The 25,328-nt window shown below is 51.2% G+C and overlaps 1 protein-coding gene across 1 annotated transcript in view; it reads right to left on the bottom strand.

Annotated features, from left to right (window-relative positions):
• Positions 1–25,328, bottom strand: part of SHROOM2 (shroom family member 2) — a 152,929-nt gene that overhangs the window by 73,623 nt on the left and 53,978 nt on the right. The window contains exons 4-6 of the mRNA XM_034649886.1: positions 14,515–14,646; positions 8,446–10,903; positions 7,065–7,162 (exon numbers count right to left, since the gene is read on the bottom strand). Of these exons, the coding sequence (XP_034505777.1) occupies positions 7,065–7,162; positions 8,446–10,903; positions 14,515–14,646 (2,688 nt within the window). The remainder of the gene's footprint in view (positions 1–7,064; positions 7,163–8,445; positions 10,904–14,514; positions 14,647–25,328) is intronic.

The following is a 25,328-nucleotide window of genomic DNA, read 5'->3' as shown; positions in this document are numbered from 1 at the left end:
GCCCAACATTCCCCAATGGTCTTCCGCACACACAATGATTTCAGAGCTCTAATATAAAAATAAATGCCAACAAAGGAAAAAGAGCAAAGGAAAAACTTGCTGCAATTAAGCTGCCTTACCCTGACCCCAAACAAACTAGCTGCCTGCATTTGGTGCCTCCTTTTCAAAGTTTCTAAAAATGAATGCTATGGAAGGTCGCCTTGGGGGCAGGCAGGTGTAGAAGGAATGCATTGACTCAGCCACCTACTGGGTCATCCCTGATGACCTTGCTTGCCCACACCTTGCTCTTCTCTGTGAAACAAGTTTTCAGCCTGCCATTATTTTAGAATGTCCACTTTTGCACGATGCTTAGTCACGTTACCATCCTACAAGAACACTGTCATGCCCTCTCACAGGCTGTACCTTCTGCAAGGGAGAGAACTAAAAGCCAATGTTCACAGTTCATGGATGAGATGTACATGTATTTCTTTTGTATTCTTTCCAAGATTTATTTATTTATTTGAGAGAGAAAGAGAGAACATAAGTGGGAGGCACGGAGGGAGAGGGAGAGAGAATCGCAAGCAGACTCCACACTGAGCGTGAACCCAGGAGCAGCTGGATCTCGGGACCCTGAGATCACACCCTGAGCCGAAATCCAGAGTCAGAAGCTTAACTGACCATTCCACTCAGGCGCCCTCAGATGTGCGTATATTTCTAACATGGGTTAATCACTCAGGTTTGATCAAGACATTTGGCTTTACCCACAAATGCTAGGAAACCCAACTTAATATAGACTCAGCAGAGTGCCACATTAGATCCCAGTAGAACAGGAACTGGAGACATACTTCACAGCTTGCTTCTTGAGTCAAGATGGAAAGCACCTTAACCAGCCAATCAACCAGAAGAGTCTACAAAAGTTAAAAGGCAACAAAGATTATCTCCAAAGGAGGCAGAGCAGACTTGGCCAATGTCTTTGACAATATGAACAGCGTTAATGTAAGGAGCATTTAAATCTGTATGGCCGTCTGAGTGGGTGCTTCCCAGGCCATCTCAGCCCTAAAACACATCCTAGAAGAGAGAAGCACGGCTGGAAAGATTGAGAGATGGGTCTCGGTATGTTTAGACGGATTTCTGCAGTAAAGCAAAAACACTGATGAGCACCTTTGCGTGCAAATTCAACGAAGGCGAGCCAACAAGGGTCTGGGCTCCGAAAAGAGCTGTCAAGTGGACAGGAGAGACAAAAGGATAAAAGAGCAGGGCGTTATTGCATCTGGACAGCTGTGGAGCTATCTCCATCTGGGAAGCGGACGCCACGGCCTGACAGCTGGTCGCTCGACTGGCCAGCAGGGGCGCAGGCGCAGCTCCCGATGGGACGGCTCCGTCTCCCGGGAGAGCACCGGAAATTACGTGAGCGCCGCAGTTCCGGCTGCTGGGAGGCAGAGGCTGCCTTCTGCCCGCCGCTCGCGGAAGGCTCCGCTCCCCCGCCCGGAACCCGGAACCCGGAACCCGGAACCCGGAACCCGGAACCCGGAGCCCGGAGCCCGGAGCCCGGAGCCCGGAGCCCGGAACCCGGAACCCGGAAGTCGGGTCTGCGGTCCGTCTGCGTCTCCTTCCCTCCCCCGGGCCTCTGCACAGCACTCGGTGCAGGGAGTGCCGCCCGCCTTCCGTCCGCACGCCTCTTCTTCCGGTCCTGGCTCTGGCTCTCCCTCTCCTCCCCAGCCCCAAACCCTGTCACCCACACAACGCTGGCCTCGCCACTCTTCCTCCCAAATAACGTGAAGTCACCAGGCCAGACCGACAAGGAAACAAATGTGTGGTCGCGCTCTAGTCCCGACTCCGCGGTTCGTGAAGCCACGTGGCTATACGTGCGGGGAGGAACTAGAGTTACAACCCCGCAGCCCGCAGCCCTCACCCCTGTCAGGGATTTTGCGGAGGCGCCCTTTCGCCTCTCCAGGAGGGAGGGCAGAGGGAGGTCTGCAAGCACTCCACACACAAAGACCAAGGCCCAGGGAGGAAGCTACGCCCCATGCTGGCTCTGCCCCATGCTGGCTCTGCCCCATGCTGGCTCTGCCCCATGCTGGCTCTGCCCCATGCTGGCTCTGCCCCATGCTGGCTCCGCCCTGGAAAGCGTCCAAGCTGGAGTGTCGCCTTGTTATCCCAGCACGGGCTGGGCTTCGTAATTTCCCTGCGGAGCAGTTCAGAATGGAAAGCTTCAATTGCCCCTTGGCTAATTGAGGGCCAGGAAAAGCAAATGTCTCCCCTAAAGCCACAAATGAGTAGAGTTTGGCTGGGCAATCTCTCTTACTATTTGTAAGAAGCTTGTTTAGTAAACGGAAAATCAGTGTTCGCATAAACCTCTGCACGCCAAGTCACCCCTTGGGGAAAATGTACAGGAAGGAGACCCCCGGGTGGGTTTAGTTTGTTTATGAATTTTATATTGAAGCATATTTTCCCTAACGAGCTCGATTTCATACGGATTCAAGTTTACGGCTGCTGCTGGGATTCAGAATATCTGAATCTCTCCTCCTCCTCGCTCATCTGTCCCAACAAGATACAAGCCTGCAGGTCAGTGCCAGCCCATTGGCAGAGCTCCTAAAGGTGGGGGCGGAAATGGCTGCAAGGCAGCTATGAGGATGGAACCTGCCAGCACCCACAGCCACCGTGCTCCACCCCCAGATCTCCTTTCGCCTTTGGTCTCCAGAGCCTCCCTGAACACAGTACTCACGGAACCTCAAATCTGAGAGCAGTAACTGACCACAGCACAACTTAGCTTTCTTGCAAGCTTTAAAATATGATACTGCAAAACAAGTCCACTACCAAATCTATTTTGCGATGTTTGTGTCTTGATTCTCAATGTTTTGCCAGGACAGAAAGACAAGCCCATTTCACTTGCTATTGTGTAAACTAAAATCTTAAATAAAAATTCAGCAGACAGAATGTACCAACATGGATCACTATTCTCCATAATCAAGGACTGAACCAAGGGCTGTTAGCGGGTACCCATTCATTCATCTACCAATCCACCCTGTTTATCCATCCATTTACCCATCTATTTATCTACCCATCACCTGCCCCTATCTCCATTCATCCACCTGAAAACTGGTCCATTCATCTTTCAGTCACTGTGCTTACACAGGGTGCCTTCCCCAAACTGAGCATAAACACCCAACTGCCATTTGCTAGGTAGATGTCCTGCGGTTAGGCTTGTGGTATTCCAAGAACAGCCTTTTAATAAGCATCAAGGCCCTGAGGAAGAAATGAAGTAGGCTTGTTCCAAGGATAGAAAGGTGGCAATGAGTCCTGAGCCCGGATGGGAAAGGAGAGTGACAAAGGATGCTCTGAAAAAACAGGGCCATACAGGGCCTCGCAAGTCATGGTCAGGAGCTTGCCCTTTATTCCAAGTGCAACCAGAAGCCACTGCATGGTTTGGGAGTGGGGACAATTATAATTTAATTTATATTCCAAGACCAGCAAGGAGGCAGCAGCTATGGTCCAGGCTGGAGTTGATGAAAACTTGGACAAAGAAGGCGAGAACTTGATCCCAAAGAGCCGAAGCAGAGCTCCTCACAGAGCAATGTGCTACACTGGTGGGGGGGGTGGGGAAGGGGCAGGGTTTGGCTTGTGCAGCAAGGTGACCAGAGGAACTGTGGCTCGGATCAAAGCCCCTGCAAGGGGTGGGGGGTGCTGGACAGGCAAAGACAGGATTTTCATCTCCACTCTGTTCAGAGGCAGTAGCAGCCATCCAGGCAGGGAGACCGGCAGGCAGCACAGGGGTGGCTCCGTGAGAACCAGGAGAGGGTACACAAACACATCTACCATGTGAGCGTCAGAGACATTCTCCTCCCCACGCTGCCTCTGCGGAGAATGCCTCTGAGTGGCCACGTACCCAGAAGGTCAAGTCTTAAAAGCAGAATCGTTGAGTCACAAGGTGCCTCCAACAGTAAGGCTTACATGCCTCCCAAAAGCCCTCCAGAGAGGTTTTGCCAAATGCCCTCATCACCAGCCACACTCGCGGATGGCAGCCTCCCTCTTCCTTTTATTTGAAATGCTCCCACATCAGGTGTGGCCTCATCAGCTCAATGACAGGATGACACTTCCCTAGAGCGCTGAGGCAGCTGACAGCCCTAGTTACAAGGTATAAGGCAGAAAGGACATTTCTCCCAGGGTTAGGGAGTCATTGTATCCCTCTAAAATCTCTAAGTTGAAGTTCTAACTCTCAGGACCTCAGGATGTGACTATTTGGAGACAGGGTTTTTAAAGAGGTAAGTAAGGTAAAATGAAGTCATCAGGGCGAATCCTAATCCAATCTGAATGGTGTTCTTACAAGAGACTGGGAAGAGACACACAAAGGGAAGACCACGTGGGGACACGGGGAGGAGGTGACTATGTGCAAGTCGTGAAGAGAAGCCCTGGGAGCAACCAAACCTGCTGACCCCTTGATCTTGGGCTTCTGGCCTCCAGAAGACTGAGATAATAAATTTCTCTTGTCGATGTTGCCCAGCCTGTGGTATTTGGTCAGGACACCCGAGCAAGCTGCTCCATCCAGTGTATGAGGTACCCCGGTCAGTGGGGGAGAGAATTTGCAGGAGGCAGACTCCTGCCAGTCACAACGACTGAGCTCGGAGAGCTGGTGCAAAACCTCTAAGAACAGGAGAAGCTGGGGGGTGAAGTCAGTTGGGGTGGGTAAAGGGGGCTGCTCGCCACAGGAAAAGCTAGAAGTAAGCAAATGCAATGGGATCTGCCTTCCTGGCTTTGGGTTTCTTTCAGCTCACACACCACCTGTCTTCCCCATGACTCAGCCACAAGTCACCTCATCCTCTTTCCTCCAAGATTCTGAAGCACCACGTAATTTTTTACAAAAATTCTAATTATGGGTCATCATTTCTGTGGTAAGTACTGGTGTCTCTCCTTCCCTCCTACACTGTGAGGTCCTTCGGGAGCAGAACCTTTGTCCTACATAACTTTATGTAGGACAGAATCTTGAACCTCACAAAAATGTTCTCAATGTGATTTGAATGAACAAGTAACTCTTATCTTCATGCTATTCTGTTGTCTCAACAGAATACAATGAAAAATATTCACTATCCCGCACCAGTACTTATCAGATCAGTACTTTTTTTTTTTTTAAGATTTTATTTTTAAGTAATCTCTATGCCCAACGTGGGGCTCAAACTCACAACCGCGAGATCAAGAGTCACATGCTCTACTGACTGAGCCGAATTAAGGTACCCCAGTAATTAATATTTTTATACACACGTTTATATTGTTTTAAATTTATGCAAAACATTAGGTGTCTTTAAATCTCTGCATTAAAGGACTTTGGTTTTGGTGAGCAAAAAGACAGTCCTTGACCTGAATTTTCATTTCTTTTATTCCCACATTCAATGTATTAAGTACGCTATTTCTTACCGATACTTCAGAAAATAAACATTCTCTGAAAAAAGCTGAAAATGCCTTTTCCATGTTCCTGTTCTGGAATTTCATGGAGTCTCGCCACTCTTTGAAAGCGCACACAATTCTGAAAATCGCCGGTTCTGCAGCTCAAAAGCAGAAGGCTCTGGAACTAATTTCTTCAGAGTGGTTATGCAGTGTGCTATGATAAAGGAAGCAGGTGGTCCCTCCTGCTGTTCCTCTCGACCCTCTCGCCATTGATAGTGCCATTTACGGCGCGCGCGCACGCACGCACGCACACACACACACACACACACGGCGTACGTTACAGCTATTCACTAGGACTCCGTTCACAGCAGACGGGCTAAGCCCTCTGCAGTGGAAGTGCCGTGCCTGTGGCAGGAGCACAGGCGCAAAGCCAGCGTCTGCACGTGCGGGGAGCACTGAGGACCTTCACGACAGCAGCAGAGCCCAGCAGCCGGCTGGGAGAGATCACAGCTGGTGCGGGGCACAGGACTCACTCAGAGTCTCTCGGAATAAAGCTCTAATTGTGTTTCTCAGAAACTGCTGAATTCTGTCATTCTTTCTTAGCCAGGGATTCTTGGATTCAGCCTTGCAGACCGGGGATGGCAGGGACCTCCTACACAAAATGCCACTCTTGTCCCCTCAGAGCCACATAAAGATTGGATGCTCTCATATACGGCTAACAGCACTAACAGTTTAAAGCCCAATGAAATAAGACCCCATTATAGAAGGCACTTAAAGGCAAGCATTTAAATTGGTTATTTCTGCCAGAGAACCTTATGATGTTAAGTGTTTAAATCTGAATACCACACCAGTCACCAGAATCAGAATCACACCAAAGCAACAGAAAAATCTACATTCACTGACCCAACTATGTACATTTATTCCACGCTTCTATCAGCCCTTTTAAAATAAGGTGATACCACAGATACTACAGTAATCTACCCTTTTCCCTCCTTCCCTCCTCATGCATATCAAGGGCAAGATGACACTGTCTGTCTGTCTGTCTGTCCACCTATCTATGTAATCTAAATTCCATCCTTGCTATAGTCCGACAGCTACGGGGGCCCCATTTCAGAATTACGGCACCCAACACGGTAACACAGCACTGCCGTCCACAATTCTCCCAGGTGCTCCGATCCTCTCAAGGAGCCAACAGAACTGATTTCTATTTTCATGCTCAAAATAAGCCCAATTTAGAAAGGCTGGCTCCATGCCTTCCTGACGATCCTTCCAGGCGACTGCGCTGTGGGGACCATGCCCCGGCAACCCAGCTGTGTACTCGATCATTAAAGCATCCTTTCACTCAAGCGTCCTGGATGAAGCACCCCATTCAAGCCCATGACACTGGATTTCTCATTTTCTCAACATAAAGAACCTTACTGTACAGAAAACACAGCAGCCATTTTAAGAACCAAAACATGCCACGATGGCATGAGAAGGCGTCGCCGCCCTGGAGACGCTTCTCCTGGCCGCAGTGCAGGGCTGCAGCCTCTGCTCAAAAGACACCATGCCGTCTGCACCCAGGCACACTGCAGACCGCGTCCACTTGGCAGCCACTCCGGGTTTGGCAAAAAACAGACGCCCAATCACGTTCTCTGAGCATTCACCCACCACAAAGGCCACCCCTGAGAGTCTTCTTAGCAAACCCAAATCCAAAATTCACCTACCTCGGACGGGGATGTCCGTCCTCAGCCCAGACTGCGGAGGAAAGTTCTCTGCGCTCACCAGGGTCCCCCACTTGCTGTTGTGGTTCGATGGAAGCTTCCTGCCAAGAGCAGCACAGTGACACACCAAGTCATCAAGCTGCCTTCTTTAAGACATCTATTATTATGAACCCCCTCATTGTGGGTTTGCCCTGTGGGCCCGCACCACGAAGGCAATGACGCAGCCTGCTGGCTCGTACTGCCGCTCGGCCACAGGGCTGGCAAGCTCAGCTCTCCAAACCGGTCTATCAAAACAAATGAACTAGACCGTAGGTCCGCTTCTGTTCTGGGCAGGTAGCAGAAGGCCTATGTGAGGACTGTAGAGCCATGGGACACAACTGGCCAAGTAGAAACAAAAACAAAGACCAACCCACATACAGCCGGTTACAACGTACTACGGCGAAGCCTCAAGTGCTAGGACTTGTCGGAGTCTGGGATTGTCCTCTCCTGACTGAGCACGCATGCAATTCTCAGAGGTCACGCTGTACGGGCCACGGGCCGGGACACAGCCACAACAGAAAGCCACACGTGCGGCATCTGCAGGCCTGTCAGCACCAGGACGCCATGAAGAAACAGGCAGCACTCCTTCCACGCACATACTGACTATCCTGTCCTAAACCCACTACTGGTTCTTTTGAAAAGAAACCAATTTCTTTGAAACATATAAAGGCAGGTTTAAGAGGCAGAACAGGCAGAGAGAGGGAGGGTGTACGTGGCAATCGACTCTGAGTATGGCTATGAATACCGTGCTTTCTAGAAGAAAGCTTAAAGTCAACTTTTACCGCCAGAACTGTTAAACCTTATAAAACATGCAACGGTTTAATGCATTACATGTTAAATTACATTTACCCTGGAGCAATCTCTACATATTAAAAAAAAAAAGACCACCTGAAAACTGAAAAGAACAAACTCTAAAAACTGTAAATGGCCTCAAGGTTTGAAGACTGGCTATCATACACTGCCTGGCCCCTTTACATAAAGTACCCCTCCCTTTCCATTTCGGAGGAGAACCTGCCGTTTTGCAGAGGTCCCTGCAAATTCTTCGCTTGGTGCTAAGGTCGGGGCACACTACTCATGGGGAAAAACAGCTGAAGCAAGAATGAGACCAAGGCTGGGGGCTCGATACGTGCATGCGAAGATGGCACTTAAACGGTCATGAATGTCCCAATCTGTCCCCACGTCCCTTTCACACAAGCTGACGCCAAAAGAGCTGGAGCACGTGCATGCTCAAACAGCTGGACACAAGTCACATGGAATCGGGCCCCTGTATTCTGGGGGGGCCTCTTGGTGCAGTAAGACAGCAGGTGGGGGGCAGCTGGGTCCTTGCTTGCGGCACCAGGCTCACCTGCGTGTAGAGGTCTGTGGATGGCGATGACCGGGACCTTCCGTGAATGTACTGTGGCCTCTCGTGTTGCTCCAGACCCGCGTCCAAGATGTCGTCGGCTGAGTGATACCTCCCGGTACTCCTGGCTTCTAGAGCTGTCTTCTGTTCCCTCCAAGAGGCCTGATACTCAGCAAAGGTCCCAAGTCTCTGAGGAGGTTCCAGTTTTCCTCCCTTCCCTGCTTTTCTGTGCCCACTGGGGTTCTCTCCAAAGGACGTCGTGCGGGCCCTCTCCTGGAACCAAGGCTCTGCACCCTCGTACCCACGGCCTGCTGTCTGCGGCCTCTCCAGCCTCTCCTTTGGGAACCCACAGAGTGCCTGCCTCTGCCCAGGTCTCTGGTGAATGGGTTTGCTTGTTTCCTCAAAGAACTTCCACCTGTCGGCGAACGTGCCCATGGTCTCCTCGGACGTCCCAGGGTGCTGGGGAGGGCGCTCATCTCCCGAAAGTCCCACCTCGTTCATTTTCTCTGGTTCGGAGTAGGATTTCAGTTTCTGCTCCAGCGTGAACCGTTTGCGGCCTCCAATGCGGGGCACGTGTGGCACGCCCGCTCCAGGCGGGGGCGGCTTGGCCAGGCCCCCCTCCCTGACGAGGGGAACGGTGTCCAGATCTGCGCCGTGCTCCTCAGCCCGGTGCTCCAGTGACCCTGCGTAATGATCCACGGGGCTGGGGTCCAAGTCACGGCGCTTAAACGACGTGGCCCTCAGGACGCGGGCCTGGGCCTCCTTCACGTGCTCTCTGTAGGTGCCCGGGAAGGACCCTTCTGGGGCGGCGCCGGTGGCATCTCCGCGCTCCGCCCTCCAGCCGCTGGCCTCTTCCGCGGCTCCCCCCGTGCCAGGCAGCGTCACCGTGCTTTTGCTCTTCTGCAGCCTGGCTCGTCGCATCTGGATCTCGTTCCTCAGGGTGGTGGCGAACCGGTCGCTCCTCCGCGTCGGTTTGCCCACCTGGGTGTCAAATGGCGGCGGCCTCTCCGGGCCCGCATCCTGGCCGTTGTCAGGCCGGCGCATCCCCTCCCGGGTCAGCGAGTGCAGCATCGGCGTCTTCTGACGCGAGATTTTGCTGTTTTCTCCGTCGGCCCACGTGAAACCATCTGAAGTGTTCTTCCCACCGGCTCTGTCCACGCGGCTGGCTCTTGGTGGCTCCTCACTTCCTGCGGAGCGGCCCTCTGCTGCTCGGTCCGCCGGGTCACCCCTGTCTCTCTCGTGGGGGTCCGGGGCTGCCTCGTTCTGCAGCAGGGAACACCGGGCTTTCTGGCCCATCGGGTGTGAGGGAGGGTACTCCTGGGCGCCCCGGGCCATGTCAGGAGGCCAGGATTCCTCGTGGAGCGGCGGCGCCTGTCTGTTGGTCACACAGTAGTAGCGGCTCTGCCCACAGCTGTCCCCCTTCTGGCTGGTGGCGCCGAGCCACCTGACCTGAGGGGGGCCGTCGTCCGGGCCACGATCAACAGAAGGCTCCTGGCGGCCCCCCGGGACGGCCACGCGGGGCTGCTCCCTCAGGGATGTGGTGGCCCCGGGGCCCTCATGCGAGAAGGGGCTCTCGTCACTGTACAGGCGTGAGTGCTGGCAGCCGGAGGAAGGCTGCGGGAAGCGCACGTCCGTGCTGGACAGAGAGGCCTGCAGCCGCCCAGGGGCGCCTGGCAGGCCGCCTGCCCTGGGGTCGGAGGGCAGCACCCCGCCGTCCAGGGGGACGTCCGGTGCACAGCCCGTGCTCCCGGCTCTTCTCCCGCTGCTGGGACGCACCAGCCTCCACTGCTGATCGGCGGCGTCTGGTCTCCAGTCGCTGCGGGGCTGGGCGTGGGTCAGGCCTGGGAAGTGCTGCACGTTGCCTGCCTCTGAGAATGGAGGGCCCTGGGCCTTCTCGTGGCTCTTGGTGGCCGCGAAGCTGTCACTGCGGAGAGGCGGAGGGGGCGGGGGAGGGGACGAAGGTGCTTTTTTCTTATCAGGGACATACCAGACAGGACCAAAATTTGGCCTCCCTGAGGTGGCCAGCTTGGCCTCAGGACTGTCCTCTGGCCTGGGGCTTCTGCTGCTGTCACAGGGGACGCGGGCTGGGAAATGCCCGAGCCTCTCCTCCAGGCCCTGAGGATCGCTGGCAGCCTGGCCCTGCCGGCTGCTGCCTGGCCTGGAGGCCTCCCACAGGCCCACTTTGTAGAGGATGTTCTCCGCAGAGGAGGCATCGGCCTTGGGCAAGGTGTGGTCAGGCGTGCTGGAGCTGGTGGAGAAGGAGCCGTAAGCCGAGTCCCGTTTGCTCTGGCCGCCCAGGTGGTCGATGCTGCTGTTGGACTTGGCGGCAGAGAGGCGTCCTGAGGGGTAGGGCTGCGAAGGCTGGTCCAGGCTGTCGACGCTCCCAAGCGAGCTAAAATGGTCCGAGGTCCGCTGCAGATTCGTGCGCTCCCACGTGCCCGACAGGTCATGAGACGAAGAGCTAGGAAGGAAGGACCACAGGGAAGAGTCTACTTTAGAAGCAAGTAACAACAGCACAGTGAATGCAGCTGGCCCTGCACAGAAACATCTAGGTGCCCAGAACTCCTCCCAGAACAGGGTCACAGGACCTGACATGTGACCTTTGCACAGCATTTTATTTTTTATTTTTAAAAGATTTAATTTATTTCTTTGACAGAGAGAGAGACAGCCAGCGAGAGAGGGAACCACAAGCAGCGGGAGTGGGAGAGGAAGAAGCAGGCTCCCAGCGGAGGAGCCTGATGTGGGGCTCGACCCCAGAACGCCGGGATCACGCCCTGAGCTGAAGGCAGATGCATAATGACTGAGCCACCCAGGCGCCCCTCAGCACAGCATTTTAAAGAGCAACTCTGACAACAGGCTGAAAGGACCCAGCCCGACCCACTTGATGCTCTTTTCCCAAATAGAGGCCCCCACATGCTAGCTGTACACTTCCGCCCTCAGGGTCGCCAAAGTCCACAGCAGTCACCAGCAGGAAATGCCTATGTGAACGCTTTCATCCTTTGTCACTAAGTATGGTGGTTGGCAGACCACAGCCTGCGAGAACATGTGTCAGACAGCTGAATGGCTGGGGGGACATGGATCAAAAGACCATTTTCTGACCTATGAAAATGACAAGAAATTCAAATCTCACTGCTCACAGATAAAGTGTGATTAGAACCCAGTCCTGGCCATTCATGTACACACCACTTGTAACTGTGTCTGAGCTGGGGTCTTGCAACACACATGGGCCCATGGGGCCCAAAATATTTCCTACGTGGCCCTTAACAGAGCAGGTCTGTGGACCTCGGGGTTGAGCATATGAAAGGGTTTTGTTTGGATGACTAACACAGAAGAAGAAACCAAATGACAACAATTTTCACATTAAAAGGGGAAGTCCAGGGACGCTTGGGTGGCTCAGTCGGTGAAGCGTCTGCCTTTAGCTCAGCTCATGATCCCAGGGTCCTCGGAGTGAGCCCTGCATCAGGCTCCCTGCTCAGCGGGGAGTCTGCTTCTCCCTCTGCCTGCCCTTCCCCCTGCTTGTGCGCGCTTGTTCTTTCTCTGACAAATACATAAATAAAACCTAAACAATAAATAAATAAATTTTAAAAAAGGGAAGTCCAGGGATCATGTGACTTTTGTACATCTAAATATTAAACTAGCAATAGCTCCTTTCACCACTCAAGTCAATGCAATTAGTGATGGAGAACTCCAGCGACAGGCTTTCTCAGCAAAACCAAACACTGCTGGGCGCAGGGGACTAATTATGCCTGACAGAGTTCATCGGAGCTGTACCCGAATGCCAAAAATACAGATCCATAAGTAGGACGGGGTCTAAGACGAGGAAATGCAAAATCAGGTCTATTGCTATAAGCTGGGTGATAACGTTCATTAAGGAATGCATTATTCTACGAGGTGGTAACAGTGTACATAGGAGGCTAACGGCTCTCGATGGCTAAGTTCTTTATCCAGGCATGTTGAAAATGCTTTCATTAGGGGCGCCTGGGTGGCACAGCGGTTAAGCATCTGCCTTCAGCTCAGGGCGTGATCTCGGCGTTACGGGATCGAGCCCCACATCAGGTTCCTCCACTGGGAGCCTGCTTCTTCCTCTCCCACTCCCCCTGCTTGTGTTCCCTCTCTCCCTGGCTCTCTATCTCTGTCGAATAAATAAATAAAATCTTTAAAAAAAAAAAAAAAAGAAAGAAAATGCTTTCATTAAAGCCCAACAAAGCTGGAACCTTCATGCTTCAAGGTAAAAAACAAAAAAACAAAACCTACTACCCACAACTGTCGCTACGTCAGGCCTGGGGAGAACCAGGAGGAGAAAGAAAACCGTGTCACCAGAGCAAGGAGACTGAACTGGCTAAATCACTCTTTTAAAAAAAAAAAAAAAAAAAAAAGGACAAACGAAAACACAGGGAAAAGGATTATACCTATATGCTCTGAAGGTCTCATGGCTACTGGGGACAGTGGAATTTTCCTGAAGGTAGGGGACTGTTTGGGTTTTATACCCTTCCCTGTAAGGACACAGCAGGTGCCCTTCCCAGAAATGGAAATGATTTATCCATGGGCTCTTCAGTCCGAGCAGATATACATAACGCTCAGTACTGTCCCCACACAGACGTGGGCAGCATATGTGCTTCTTCAATCAAGAAACCATCACATGGGCTTAATGGAAATCCTATTACATTAAGTCACTTCAATAATGAAATAAAAGGCCCGCTTTTCAGTTAAGATGTAGTGCTCAGCTGAGAGTCTGTGGTTTCTCAAAAACACCCTGGACTGCAAAAACCACCACCTCTTGTCACTTTACATAGGTAATGTATTTGAGATGTATTTCCTTCCTAAAAGTATTTCATAATTTTACAGCAGACCAGTATTTAGTAACAATCAAAAATAGATTTCGAAGGGCACCTGGGTGGCTCAGCTGATGAAGCATCCGACTCTTGGTTTCAGCTCAGGTCGTGATCTCAGGGTCCTGGGACTGGTCCCTAGTCAGGCTCTGTGCTCAACGTGGAGTGTGCCTGAGATTCTCTCTCTCCTTCTGCCCACTCCCCCGACTCGTGCACATGCGCACGCTTTAAATCTTCTTTTAAAAGACTGATTTTGAGATGGAACATTAGTTCCATACACACGGGCACAAACGCACTTACAGAACAGATATGCACGCACACTCTCATACACACAAGCAGATACGTTCAAGTGTGCACACACACACACGTGTGATATACGTCTGCACACACTATAAATGTGCAGACACCTGCACATACACATATACATATGCACTCACACATGCCTAAACCCACACTACTTTGTTGCTACCGTCATCCTTTTACTAGGAGACTTAATTGGCCAGTGACCCAAGGTGCTGTATGACTTGCAGGAGCCTCCTCAAGCCAACACCGCTGCCTGATACATTAGCACTACTGACCCTGAAATGTGGACGCCAGGTCAACCGGAACTCCCCCTCCTTCCACTGACCTACAACTCCCACCATCTTGGTCTCACGCTCAGTGGGGAACCACCACCAGGCCCTCAAGGCTGGATGCCACACTGGCATGTGGGCTGTGAAACCCCCGCTTCCTTTGAACCCCTGCCACAGGAGAGCCCTGGGGTCAGGGAGAGGGTGCTGACGCTTGACACAACTGTCTAGGAGCCTCTGAAATACCCTTGCCAAACCCACAAGTAGCTCGTGCCTTCCAATCGACGCATAAACATCTCAAAAGAAGGGTGGTGGCTGTGGGCATGCGGGTGGCCGGGTAGCTGTCCCACTGAGGTCAGAACCACCAACTGGGCTGGCCCGAACGCACTCAGCCCAAGAAGCGAAGTCCCCAGGCTCCTGATTTATTAAGCAACACGATGAGAAACCGCACTTGTTCATCCCTGCTCTTGGTATGCCAGTTTTTGTTTCCAAGGGTGGGACACCCACCTACTCTGAAAAATTTACCGAGTTTTACCGGTGATGCTGTGTGAGTGGCTTTTCCTCATCAGAAGAACAAAATCATTCTGAAGTGGAGAAAGGCGCTATCGTGGCAGGGCTGGGAAGTTACGAACATGGTCGAACACGGGCCACCCCGGCGGGAAACCAGTGCCTACCTCGCGTGGTGTCGGCTGTGCCAAGAAGGGCAGGCGCTGGCGGAGGGGAACGGCGATGCTGACGTCTCAGGGTGGCTATCGGAGAACTTGGTGGCATGCCAGGAATGAGGCCTCCAGCTCACCTCATTCTTCCTGAAAAAGAATGCAGACGACTCAGGGACTTTGAACAAAGCACAACTCCATGCCAAGGCAGGAGCGCAGTGTGGAAATAAGTCACGGCGACTTCTGCATGACTTACAGCACCGCTTCCAGGTGCTTCCCACTGTATCTGCACATGAACACTGTTCTTAAAATTTTTATTAATGCAGAACTCACCCTAATGCAGAGCGAGAATCACAGGCTGCAACATGTGAATTAACCCTTAATTGTGATGAATACATTTTCCTCAAAATTTATTCGCAACAGTAAATAAATCTTGTCATGCCCTCAGCCACCCAGGAGGACCCCAGACAGACTCAGTTCTGTCTTTCTTGTTTCAGCACAGCTGTGCACACAGCCCTCGGCCACCTTGCGGAAAAGAGAACGCACTGGAGAGCAGCTCAGTGAGTGCCCAGCTCAGCTGAGTCACACAGAGTTGACACTGTGTCTACTGACTCACCTAAGTAAACACAGACATCCTGACATGGACCAAGACTAGTAGACGTGAACTCCTTCCTCTGAGCCTCTCGGACTGTCTGCCAGAGCAGCGAAGGGTCCTCATTATGGGCACGTGATGCCCTGAACCAAGAGGCTGTGCCCCACTCCTGCCAGGGCACCTGAACGTCGTATGCAGCACCTCCCTGGGCTCCTACGCCACAGTCCCCACACCCCACGGGGGGCTTATCAGTCTTCTGGCTGCATTGCCTGGGTGTGAGAAGGGAACTTTAGTCAGAAATCGGTAGAGCTGCCACGAAAATGTAACGGAGCCTCCAGGAGAAGGCTGCCGTGGGAGGAGGAGACCCACGCACACTTGGTTCTCCCAGTCTCCACTTCTCCAATGTGGGACAGAACTGGCTCGCTCCAGCCAGCTCACAGCCTCATCAAGAACACAGAAAGAGGGGCGGCTGGGTGGCTCAGTCGTTAAGCGTCTGCCTTCGGCTCAGGTCATGATCCCGGCGTTCTGGGATCGAGCCCCATGTGGGGCTCCCTGCTCAGCGGGAAGCTTGCTTCTCCCTCTCCCACTCCTCATGCTTGTGTTCCCTCTCTTGCTGGCTGTCTCTCTGTCAAATAAATAAATTCTTAAAAAAAAAACCACACACAGAAAAAGCTCAAAATGGGCCTCAATAGGTACTTGACAGAGAGCAAACATTCTTTCAAGCAGGCAAAAACATTCAAGGATATTACACGATAAAGAATATTAAAGAAATCTGAGGGGCACCCGGGTGGCTCAGTCAGTTAAGCGTCTGCCTTCAGTTCAGGTCATGATCTCAGGGTCCTGGGATCGAGTCCTGCTTCTCCCTCTGCCCCTTCCCCCTGCTCATGCTCTGTCTCTAATAAATAAAATCTTAAAAAAAAGAAAAAAAGAAATCTGAAAAGCATTTATAATATAAATCTCCTGACAACTCATAATTAATGAAGAAAAATATCTGAGTAGCAAAATGTGGAATGTGTCGACTTCAGGAATTTCCCCATGAACGAAAGCATAGAACAGGCAAATTCATCCCAGCACAGAAGTAAAGGGACCAAAAACCCAACTGTACCTCATAGAGTTTCTCAGAATCCCCGTAAGAAAGGTTCTGGCCATGAGAATTTCATTTGCAGATGTCTTTTTCTGTGCTATCATATCCACAATTTCTTTCATCTTCCTTTATAATTAATGAAGGAAAGAAACTATACAGAGAGCAGAGGCAAAGAGAAACAAATAAAAAAAAGAGGCCAGGAAAGGAACATGCTTCATCTTTTGTGGCAACGTCCTTCAACCCTGCAAACTGGCAACAGTGGGGTACAGGCTGGCTTACTGGGAGAGCAGTGTTCCAAGTGTAAACATGTTTCCTCCTTTTAAAAAAGATAATACACACAGATGTACATCTATTTCAAGACGACATAGTCAACAATTACACTATGAATGAAGGGCTTTGGGAAAAAAAAAAAAAGAGCAGGGCGCCTGGGTGGCTCAGTTGGTAAAGCGTATGCCTTCGGCTAAGGTCATGATCTCAGGGTCCTGGGATCGAGTCCTGCATCGGGCTCCCTGCTCAGCAGGGAGTCAGCTTCTCCCTCTGCCTCTGCCCCTCTTCCCTGCTCATGTGCAGTCTCCCTCAAATAAATAAAATCTTTAAAAAAATTAAAAATTTTAGAAAAAGAACAAACGGTAATGCAGTGACAAGGTTATAGCTGTAAGCTATAAACGAGGATCCCATGGCCACTGGGCACAGTGATGTTTTCCTAGAATGTATGAGCTTTTGCCAGGTCCTCTGAACCTCCTAGTGCATAATAAATGTACTTGGCAAGGTTCCAGCTCCTTTGTGTTTGTCAGCCCCTCTGGTTGCCTGAAACGGCTGGATTCGTGTTGATAAGGGAGAGGAGGACGTGGGGCACCCGCGTGTTCATCAGTCCCAACCATGTGAGGATGCTGGACAGGAGGGCTCTGGGGACTGAGCACTCTGGCGCCACCTAGTGTGCACACACAGTCACTGTCCCTCTGGCTCCGTTTCACCCAGACCCAGCGGCAACAGAAATGGGAGCAGATTTAACAGCCTCATTTTCACTGGATCATGGGGCTTCTTTTCACACAAGGCACACACTCGGGTGGCTTTTTTTTTTTTTTTAATATTTTATTTATTTATTTGACAGAGAGACAGCACAAGTAGGGGGAGCAGCAGGCAGAGGCAGAGGGAGAAGCTGACTCCCTGCTGAGCAGGGAGCCCGATGCAGGACTCGATCCCAGGACCCTGGCATCAAGACCTGAGCCAAAGGCAGACGCTTCACCGCCGGAGCCACCCAGGCGGCCCTCGGGTGGCTTTAAATCATCAGCTGCTGGAAATGATGGGGCCACGAGGAGTACACAAGCCACACGAGGTGGCAGGCCAACGAGCACAAGATCCCAGTGAGGGCCTGGGTGAAAGCACCATGCCATCCTCGGTTCCTACTGCCGCACCCTTTCTGCTGGCAGGGCCATGAGCACTGCAAGTGAGTAAACACCCAGCCGGCACGCAGCAAACCACTGCGAATCATTCCTTCACACTGGACGTCGGCTACAGTTGAGACAGCCGCGTGGCAAATACCAAACAGCAACGGACAGGGAAGCTGCCAAAGGAATGCTCCCTCCTTGGGCACCGTCAGATGGAAGCTGACTGCAGAGACCAGGAAGGAAGCCCCTTCAGGGAGGGGAAAAAGCACAGCGGGAGTTCCTGCTTTGGAAACAGCCAGGAGGGGCGGATCGGCACGCAGCTCACCACCGCCATGAAGGCCTGTGCAGCTCACCCCAGAGATGCCCGAGGTCCTGCTTCTGAGCACAGCAGCGTGCGCAGGGGTGCGGCAGACAAGGACCAGCAACGCCCCACACTGTGCATGGAGCCCCACAATCCCAGGACTACTGGAAATGGGGTCCGGCCCACAGTCACACTGTACTATGGTCATCCCAGCATATAGGGAAGAAATCCTTTCTATCCAAATGCATACTGACGTTTGGAATCCTTACAATGCATGCTTACTGTGGAAAATACGGAACACGGGGTGCATGGGTGGCTCAGTCGGTGCAGCGTCTGCCTTCGGCTCAGGTCGTGATCCCAGGGTCCTGGGATCGAGCCCTGTGTGTCGGGCTCCCTGCGCAGCGGGGAGTCAGCTTCTCTCTCTGCCCTTCCCTCTACTTGTGGTCTATCATTCTTTCTATCTCAAATAAATAAAATCTTTAAAAAAAAAAAAAAAAAGAAGATACAGAACATTTAAAAATGAAGAAGCCACTAAGAAGACAGAGGAAAGTAAGCCATGACCTAGAGATAACCACAAGTGACCTGTGTGCGTTTCCTCCCTTCTGTTTCTAGACAATCTCGATAATCCTGCAGACGTGGGCAGGTCCATTTCCTTCCGTAGCCCACCCGCTTCTGAGAGCATTCCCCCATGCCACCGCTGTCCCTCTTCCAATATGTAGTCTCTCATCGGTGCTCAATGTTCTTTTCATATAAATATCGAAAAGCCACAGTATTGACTATGAACATTTTCTGGTACTCCAGATAAAATTATTCATCCTAATGAAGGTTCCCCTGAAGCCTTTCCCACAAATTATGCACCAAGATTAATCAAAACTTACGTTAATTTTTAAAGTAATTTTATATGCTAGGTAGTGTTTGGGGGAGTTTTGGAAGGACAGGGTTTAGACTACAAATACGAAAAATACAGGCTATCACTGAAAATCAAGAACAAATCTAGACATCGGAAATCCTTCTAAAAAAGGAATTACTAAAATAAATGCTTCAATAAAATGTTTATCATTCTCATAAAGAACAGAATCCCTTCCTCCCCCTGCCACAAACATCACATAAGTGCTGGTTATTTTCATAACCTTTTAGAATGAAGCCAACGGGCACTGCCTCACAAGACAAACAGAGTGTGCTTGGTGACTATGGGCTCCATCGGCCTGACGGGACCAGACCCGCCGGCTGGGCGGCCAGGGGCCCTGGCTTTGGGTGCACACTGTGATGGGCGTGTGGATGGGGTGTGGGGGCTTTCAGGCAACACTGGGGTTGGGGGGAATCAACAGTCATGCGTTGCGAGTATCTCAGAGAAAAGAGTCAGGGGGCCTGAGGTGGGAAAAGACCTGGATTTGGAGAAAGGCTGGGCTGGACAGTACTGTAAAAATGGTCCTCAGGGAGCCCTCAAGTGCATGGGACAAGCCCTGTGCAGAGGGCCCCTAGAATTCAAGGAGGGGAGGAGGTACAGGCCAGTCGGGGGTAAGGAGTCTGTGCTAGAGAGGGCAAGTGCAAGCAACCTTCTTATTCCTCCCAAAGGACCAAAGGAAAGAGAGAAAAGGTACCACTCTGCAAACACAAAATGAACCTCGCTCTGACCTTGCCACTTTCTGTTCCTGCCAAGCCTAGGGAGGACTATGTCCTGACCAGCCTCTCCCTCTGCTCATCTATCTACCTCCTGCCAGATCTCCCTGCAACTCTGCTCTCTGGACAGCTCTTGCTCTCACTCCAGGACCTTCAACTGCTCCCAGCTGCCACAGAAGGAAGCCTAAGCTCCCACGTTCTCCGGCATCTAGCCAAGCTGTTGTTTGGAGGGTGCCCCTGGGCCAGCAGCATGGGCATCAGCTGGTCAGAGGCGTGGGCGGGCTTACGTGTTGCATGCACGCGCCTTCCTGGCACGTTCAGATGCCAACCCAGGTCCTGCACTCTCTGCCTCCAGCGACCTCCCCATGCACGCCTTTGGGTTGCATCCCCTCTGCCGTTGTCTTCAGGAGGCCCTGGTACCGCTGATGCAGGACCAGATTTGCGGCTCAACCCTGGCTCAGCCTTCCCAGGACAGTTCAACGGCCTACCCTCAAGAAAGACTCTGCTGAGAGATGCTTCCATTCCTCTTGACATCTGTTGGCTCAGCACTTGTCAGAGCGGTCCCGGTGCACACGTACAAGCACGCTCAGCAGCCAGCTAGCTCCCGAGTGGTGTGACCTTCACCGTTTGCCTGCAGTGCTTCTAACGCGTTACATGAACGTACGCAGCACTCTATACACGGGACACGGTTCCTTTCCCGGGCAGCAGCGAGATGACACAACGCTGTGGACGGGGATATCATGCTGGCTTCAATCTACAGTCCTTGGGGACAAGAGTCAGACAGTTCCTGCTTTTATACATGACGAGAATTCAGATAAAAATCCCGTAATGGGGCGCCTGGGTGGCACAGCGGTTAAGCGTCTGCCTTCAGCTCAGGGCGTGATCCCGGCATTCTGGGATCGAGTCCCACATCAGGCTTCTCTGCTATGAGCCTGCTTCTTCCTCTCCCACTCCCCCTGCTTGTGTTCCCTCTCTCGCTGGCCGTCTCTATCTCTGTCAAATAAATAAATAAAATCTTTAAAAAAAAAAAAAATCCCGTAATGGCCTAAGTAGCTGAAACAGATACAAGACAGCAAAGCCGCACTTTAAACAGATGCCAGGCCGAGACGCAGTATTCCCACAGGATGAAAGCACCAGGGCTCCCGTCCACAAGGCCGGGGCAGCCCGCACCCCTCCCCTAGCAAGGGCGAGGGCGCGTTTCTTATTTCAGCCTGTGGGGATGCCCCCACGCGCGTCAGCTCAAAACACGATGTGGAAACATCACATCAAGAACCCAGGCAGAGCTGCAACAGACCCAAATGATGGCTTTATTTCGTAACTTTTATCATCTTCATGTCAATAAACCTATTCATGTCAGAAAAAAGGAAAAAGAAAGACTATCTCACCCGAGTTCACACTGCATATCCCCACTGACGAACACGCGGGTACGTCCCCCTCAGTGTTTTAAAAGGGCACCAACTCAACTTCCTGGTTACATGTCAACAAAATGGATTTTTAGGCAAAGACACTCAGGACATTCAAATGTGCAACCATTAATAAAACTAATTATAAATAGCTGTAAGGATTAGCAACAGGGCTGGTAAGTCATATATAAAAGAAACGAAGATAAGTAAGACGTTCTCTGCAGGTCTTTTTTTTTTTTTTAAAGCTTTTATTTATTTATTTGACAGAGATAGAGACAGCCAGCGAGAGAGGGAACACAAGCAGGGGGAGTGGGAGAGGAAGAAGCAGGCTCACAGCAGAGGAGCCTGATGTGGGGCTCGATCCCATAACGCCGGGATCACGCCCTGAGCCGAAGGCAGACGCTTAACGACTGAGCCACCCAGGTGCCCCGTCTGCAGGTCTTAACATACTACAAACCATCGATGTTTTCACGCTAAGTTTTATAAACATCACTTACATGCTTTACAATGAAAAAAATCTTAACTTTTCACCACTTTCTACTTCACTTAGAAGATGAAATGTTTCACATAACTGGAAATTCATCTGATCAAATGGCTCAAGCCGGAAGTAAGCCTAAATCTGAATGAACAGAAGCAACTTTTCTCTTTTTCTCCTGATTTTACTCAATAAAAACAACAATGGAAAATAGCGCAAAGAAGTCAGGGTGTCTGTCCTGTATAAATCTCTGGGTCTACTCTGTTTAACAAGAAATAAACATGTAGCAAATAGCCAACGATCCCCGAAAAGCTCCAAATAGAAACTTCTCCCCTGACACTTGAGCAAATGCCTACAGGCCACCTTCCCAAAGCACAGGATTTCAGGGTACCCGCCAACATCCCCACTAAGGCACACGGCGTCTGCCAAAACATACACGGTTTCTGTCCCAGGAGGAGCTCCTGGGAGGGGAAGGTAGGAGGGACACAACCTGCCGACATCCTAGCCATCCCTGTCCTCTTGCTGCATCGTCGCATGAAGCTGCTTCTGAGAACATCCGTGCTAATCACTGTCAGGACTGTTAATCACTGTCAGGACTGCACGCAGACCACCTGTTCCAGGACAGCTCCAAGGATCCAGGAGCAGAGGGGAGCACGGCACAAAACAGGATCAGGGCAAAATTCGCTGCAACTGAGTGACATTCAGAAAACGATGCCCGTCGCAAGGAATTTGCTCCTAGCAAGCACGGCTGCGGTCACTTGATCTGAAACCCCCTTTCTTCAAATGTGTAACTATGCCCACAGCCTAGCTAACCCTTCCTGCCTCCTCCAAAGAACCTCTTTCCTTGGGTGTTAATCTCCTGCATGCAAGCTTAGTGGAGGTAATTAGAGTCACAAAGGGTTTTTGCGCTGCCAGCAAAGAGGCAGAAAATCGCACAAATCAACCCTACTGATAATCTGGCCCTGGCAAAACTGCTTGCAACAGTTTTGAGTCTCAGTTGACAGTAAGACGAAGGTTGAGGTGGGCAGGTGGACTTCAGTGCAAACAAAACTAGTATTACCATATAGATTTGAAAGAAAAGCCGAAAGAGCAATTGCAAGCTTCCCAAAATAACGAATGGCAGGATATTTAAATTTTCCGCAGGCTATTTGAAGTTATACTTACTTCTGGGGAGCTGAACCTATGGTAATTGGCCCCCGAAGTGAGAAAGATGGGGGACTGTGTCCCAGCACTCGTCATGCCGAGCTTTCAGCGCACATTTTATAGACGCAGACAGCAACAGCCTTAATCCAGCTCTGAGCAAGACGCTCGCCCTCCGAGACATACTGTGCACATCTGGCAGACCTTCTGCACCTCTCCAACAGCGAAGGCTTGTAGACTCGGCTACGTGGATCAGGAAAACGCCACCAGTGACCCAGTTTCTGGTCTTACTTCACCTTCTCCAAGCACATCTGCTTAAGCCACTGCAGTGGCCCAGCCAAACAGCCTGGGGCTGTCTGTGCAAACACCAGCACGGGACCCCCTGCAGTGCCCATCCGCCCTTCAGGGTGGGGCCTAGACCGCCAGGAGAACCCTGCCGATGACAGCCTTGCCGATGACAGCCGTGCACAGACACATCCAAAAGAGATGACAACATCTGCCCTGAACTTTCCTGCGAGTGGCACTTCCTTGCCAAAGTAAGGTAGAGCCACCGAGTAGCTGGGAGCAAAGGACGAGGCAAGAACTTTCCGCTCGGCCTCTCCTCCCAGTCCAACAGGTCATCTGCGTCCTGGGCAGGTGCCCCCTGCTGCCCCCCCACGTGTCACTGGTGGGGGAGAGCACCCGGGCACCGTGCACGAGGACATATATGCACTTGGGGGGGACCGCAGTTATAGTTCTTTGTTTCCAGCTGACACACTCTGGGAGAAGGGAAGTGCTTGCTCTCGTTTTGGGGAAGAAACTTCACCGGGGAGAGACAAAGATCTGTGCACGGCTCCCAGTGCATCGCCTTCCCGGCCCCAGCTTCCAAGTGACCACAAGATATGCGCTGCCGGCCTCCCCCGAAACAGAACGCCACGGCTTTGTCCCCCCGGCCCATGGCGATGCTCTCCTGATTGCTGGGTCCCCTGCTTACCTCACACTCTGAAATAAAACTGGCCTACGAGGAAAAGAGGGAGCACTGGGGCACCTGGGGGGCGCGGTCAGCTGGGTGCCCCACTCTTGGTTTTGGCTCAAGTCGTGGTCTCGGGGTTGTGGCATCAAACCCCGCGTCGAACTCCGCGCTCAGCACAGAGTCTGCTTGGGACTCGGCTCTCCCTCTTCCTCTGCCCCTCCCCCAAAATAAGTAAATAAATCTTAAAAAAAGATAGATAGCAGCTATCACTAGCAGGAAGGAGTCAGTACGTGAACCACCACTTCATTTTATTTATAAAACCGTGGGCAGGGAGGGGTGCCTGGGTGGCTCCGTTGGTTAAGCATCAATCACACTCTTGATCTCAGCTCAGGTCTTGACCTCAGGGTCCTGAGTTCAAGCCCCATGTTGGGCTCCATGCTGGGTTTGGACGTACTTAAAACAAAAACAAAACAAAACAACAAAAAACCCCAAAGACTATGGCTATGGGTTTTACACAGAGGTCCATATCCCGTTCCCATAACCTCCCAGGGTCCCCAGGCCTGCGCTGGCCACTGTCACTCTTTATCATAAACGCCACCCCTTCTCCGGACACCCGAGGAGACAGCAGGGAGTAGAACCACGTTAAACAAGGGCTGCACAAGCTCACTGGTCATTTGGCCACGCTCCTGGGTAGGGCACACAGGATCTGCATGTGTTTGCGGCTCGGTCTATGAATAAAGTGCTGAGTTCCTTTTTATTTACTGGCCACTTTCTTCTTTTCTTGAACAGTACACGATCTATTCTGGAGCTCTGCATAAAATGCTAGAGAATGCTAACTGACGTGTGAGACAGAAATGTGATTCGTGGTAGCCTGGGGATGGACAAAGAGGAGAAAGGCAGGGTTTAAGCAGAGATTTAAATTTAGACAGAGAAGAATACATGTTACCCATTTCAGAGAAATTGTTTTAAAAGTACATCGGTGCCTCCATAATAAGATCTAGAAACTCAGTTTGAAGTTTCAGCGCTCCTTACCCTGCGTCTTCAGGGTTTTATAGCAGTAATTCTCCAGGTGCTGGGTGACAGCTACAGACCCTAAGATTAACTGATTAACCAGGTCAGACAATTGTATTCATGTTTCTGAACAAAGCACCATTTCACACTTTTTTCTATTAGGCAAAAATAATACCCACATAGAGTATTAAAAATTAATCTAGGGGTGTCTGGGTGGCTCAGTTGGTGAAGCGTCTGCCTTCAGCTCAGGTCATGATCTCAGGGTCCTGGGATCGAGCCCCACATCGGGTTCCTTGCTCAGTGGAGCCTGCTTCTCCCTCTCCCTCTGCTGTGGCCCATTTGTTCATCCTCTCTCAAATAAATAAATAAAATGTTTTAAAAAATTAATCCAAAGTTATTTGTTTTTTTTAAAGATTTTATTTATTTATTTGTCAGAGAGACAGCCAGCGAGAGAGGAAACACAAGCAGGGGGAGTGGGAGAGGAAGAAGCAGGCTCCCAGCGGAAGAGCCCGAGGTGGGACTCGATCCCAGAACACCGGGATCACGCCCTGAGCCGAAGGCAGACGCTTAACGACTGCGCTACCCAGGCGCCCCCAAAGTTATTTTTAAAAATTTCACAATACCTGTTATTAGAAGTATTTTCAAATTTACACGGTGTTATATGTCAAATACATTAAAAAAAACCCAACATAAATAAAAGTACGCTTGCAAAAAATAAAAGTGAACAAACTTCTTCATTTGCTTTTGTATCTTGTTATATATATTGCTTAAAACACGAATTCCCATCTAAACTGGATAATTATTCTGTGCGGCCCTCATTTAAAGAAAACTAGATGGGGCACTTGGGTGGCCCAGTCGGTGAAGCA

Source organism: Ailuropoda melanoleuca, chromosome X, assembly GCF_002007445.2.
Source record: "Ailuropoda melanoleuca isolate Jingjing chromosome X, ASM200744v2, whole genome shotgun sequence".
NCBI classification, from domain to species: Eukaryota; Metazoa; Chordata; class Mammalia; order Carnivora; family Ursidae; genus Ailuropoda; species Ailuropoda melanoleuca.
This window is presented reverse-complemented; position numbering and strand designations above follow the sequence as displayed.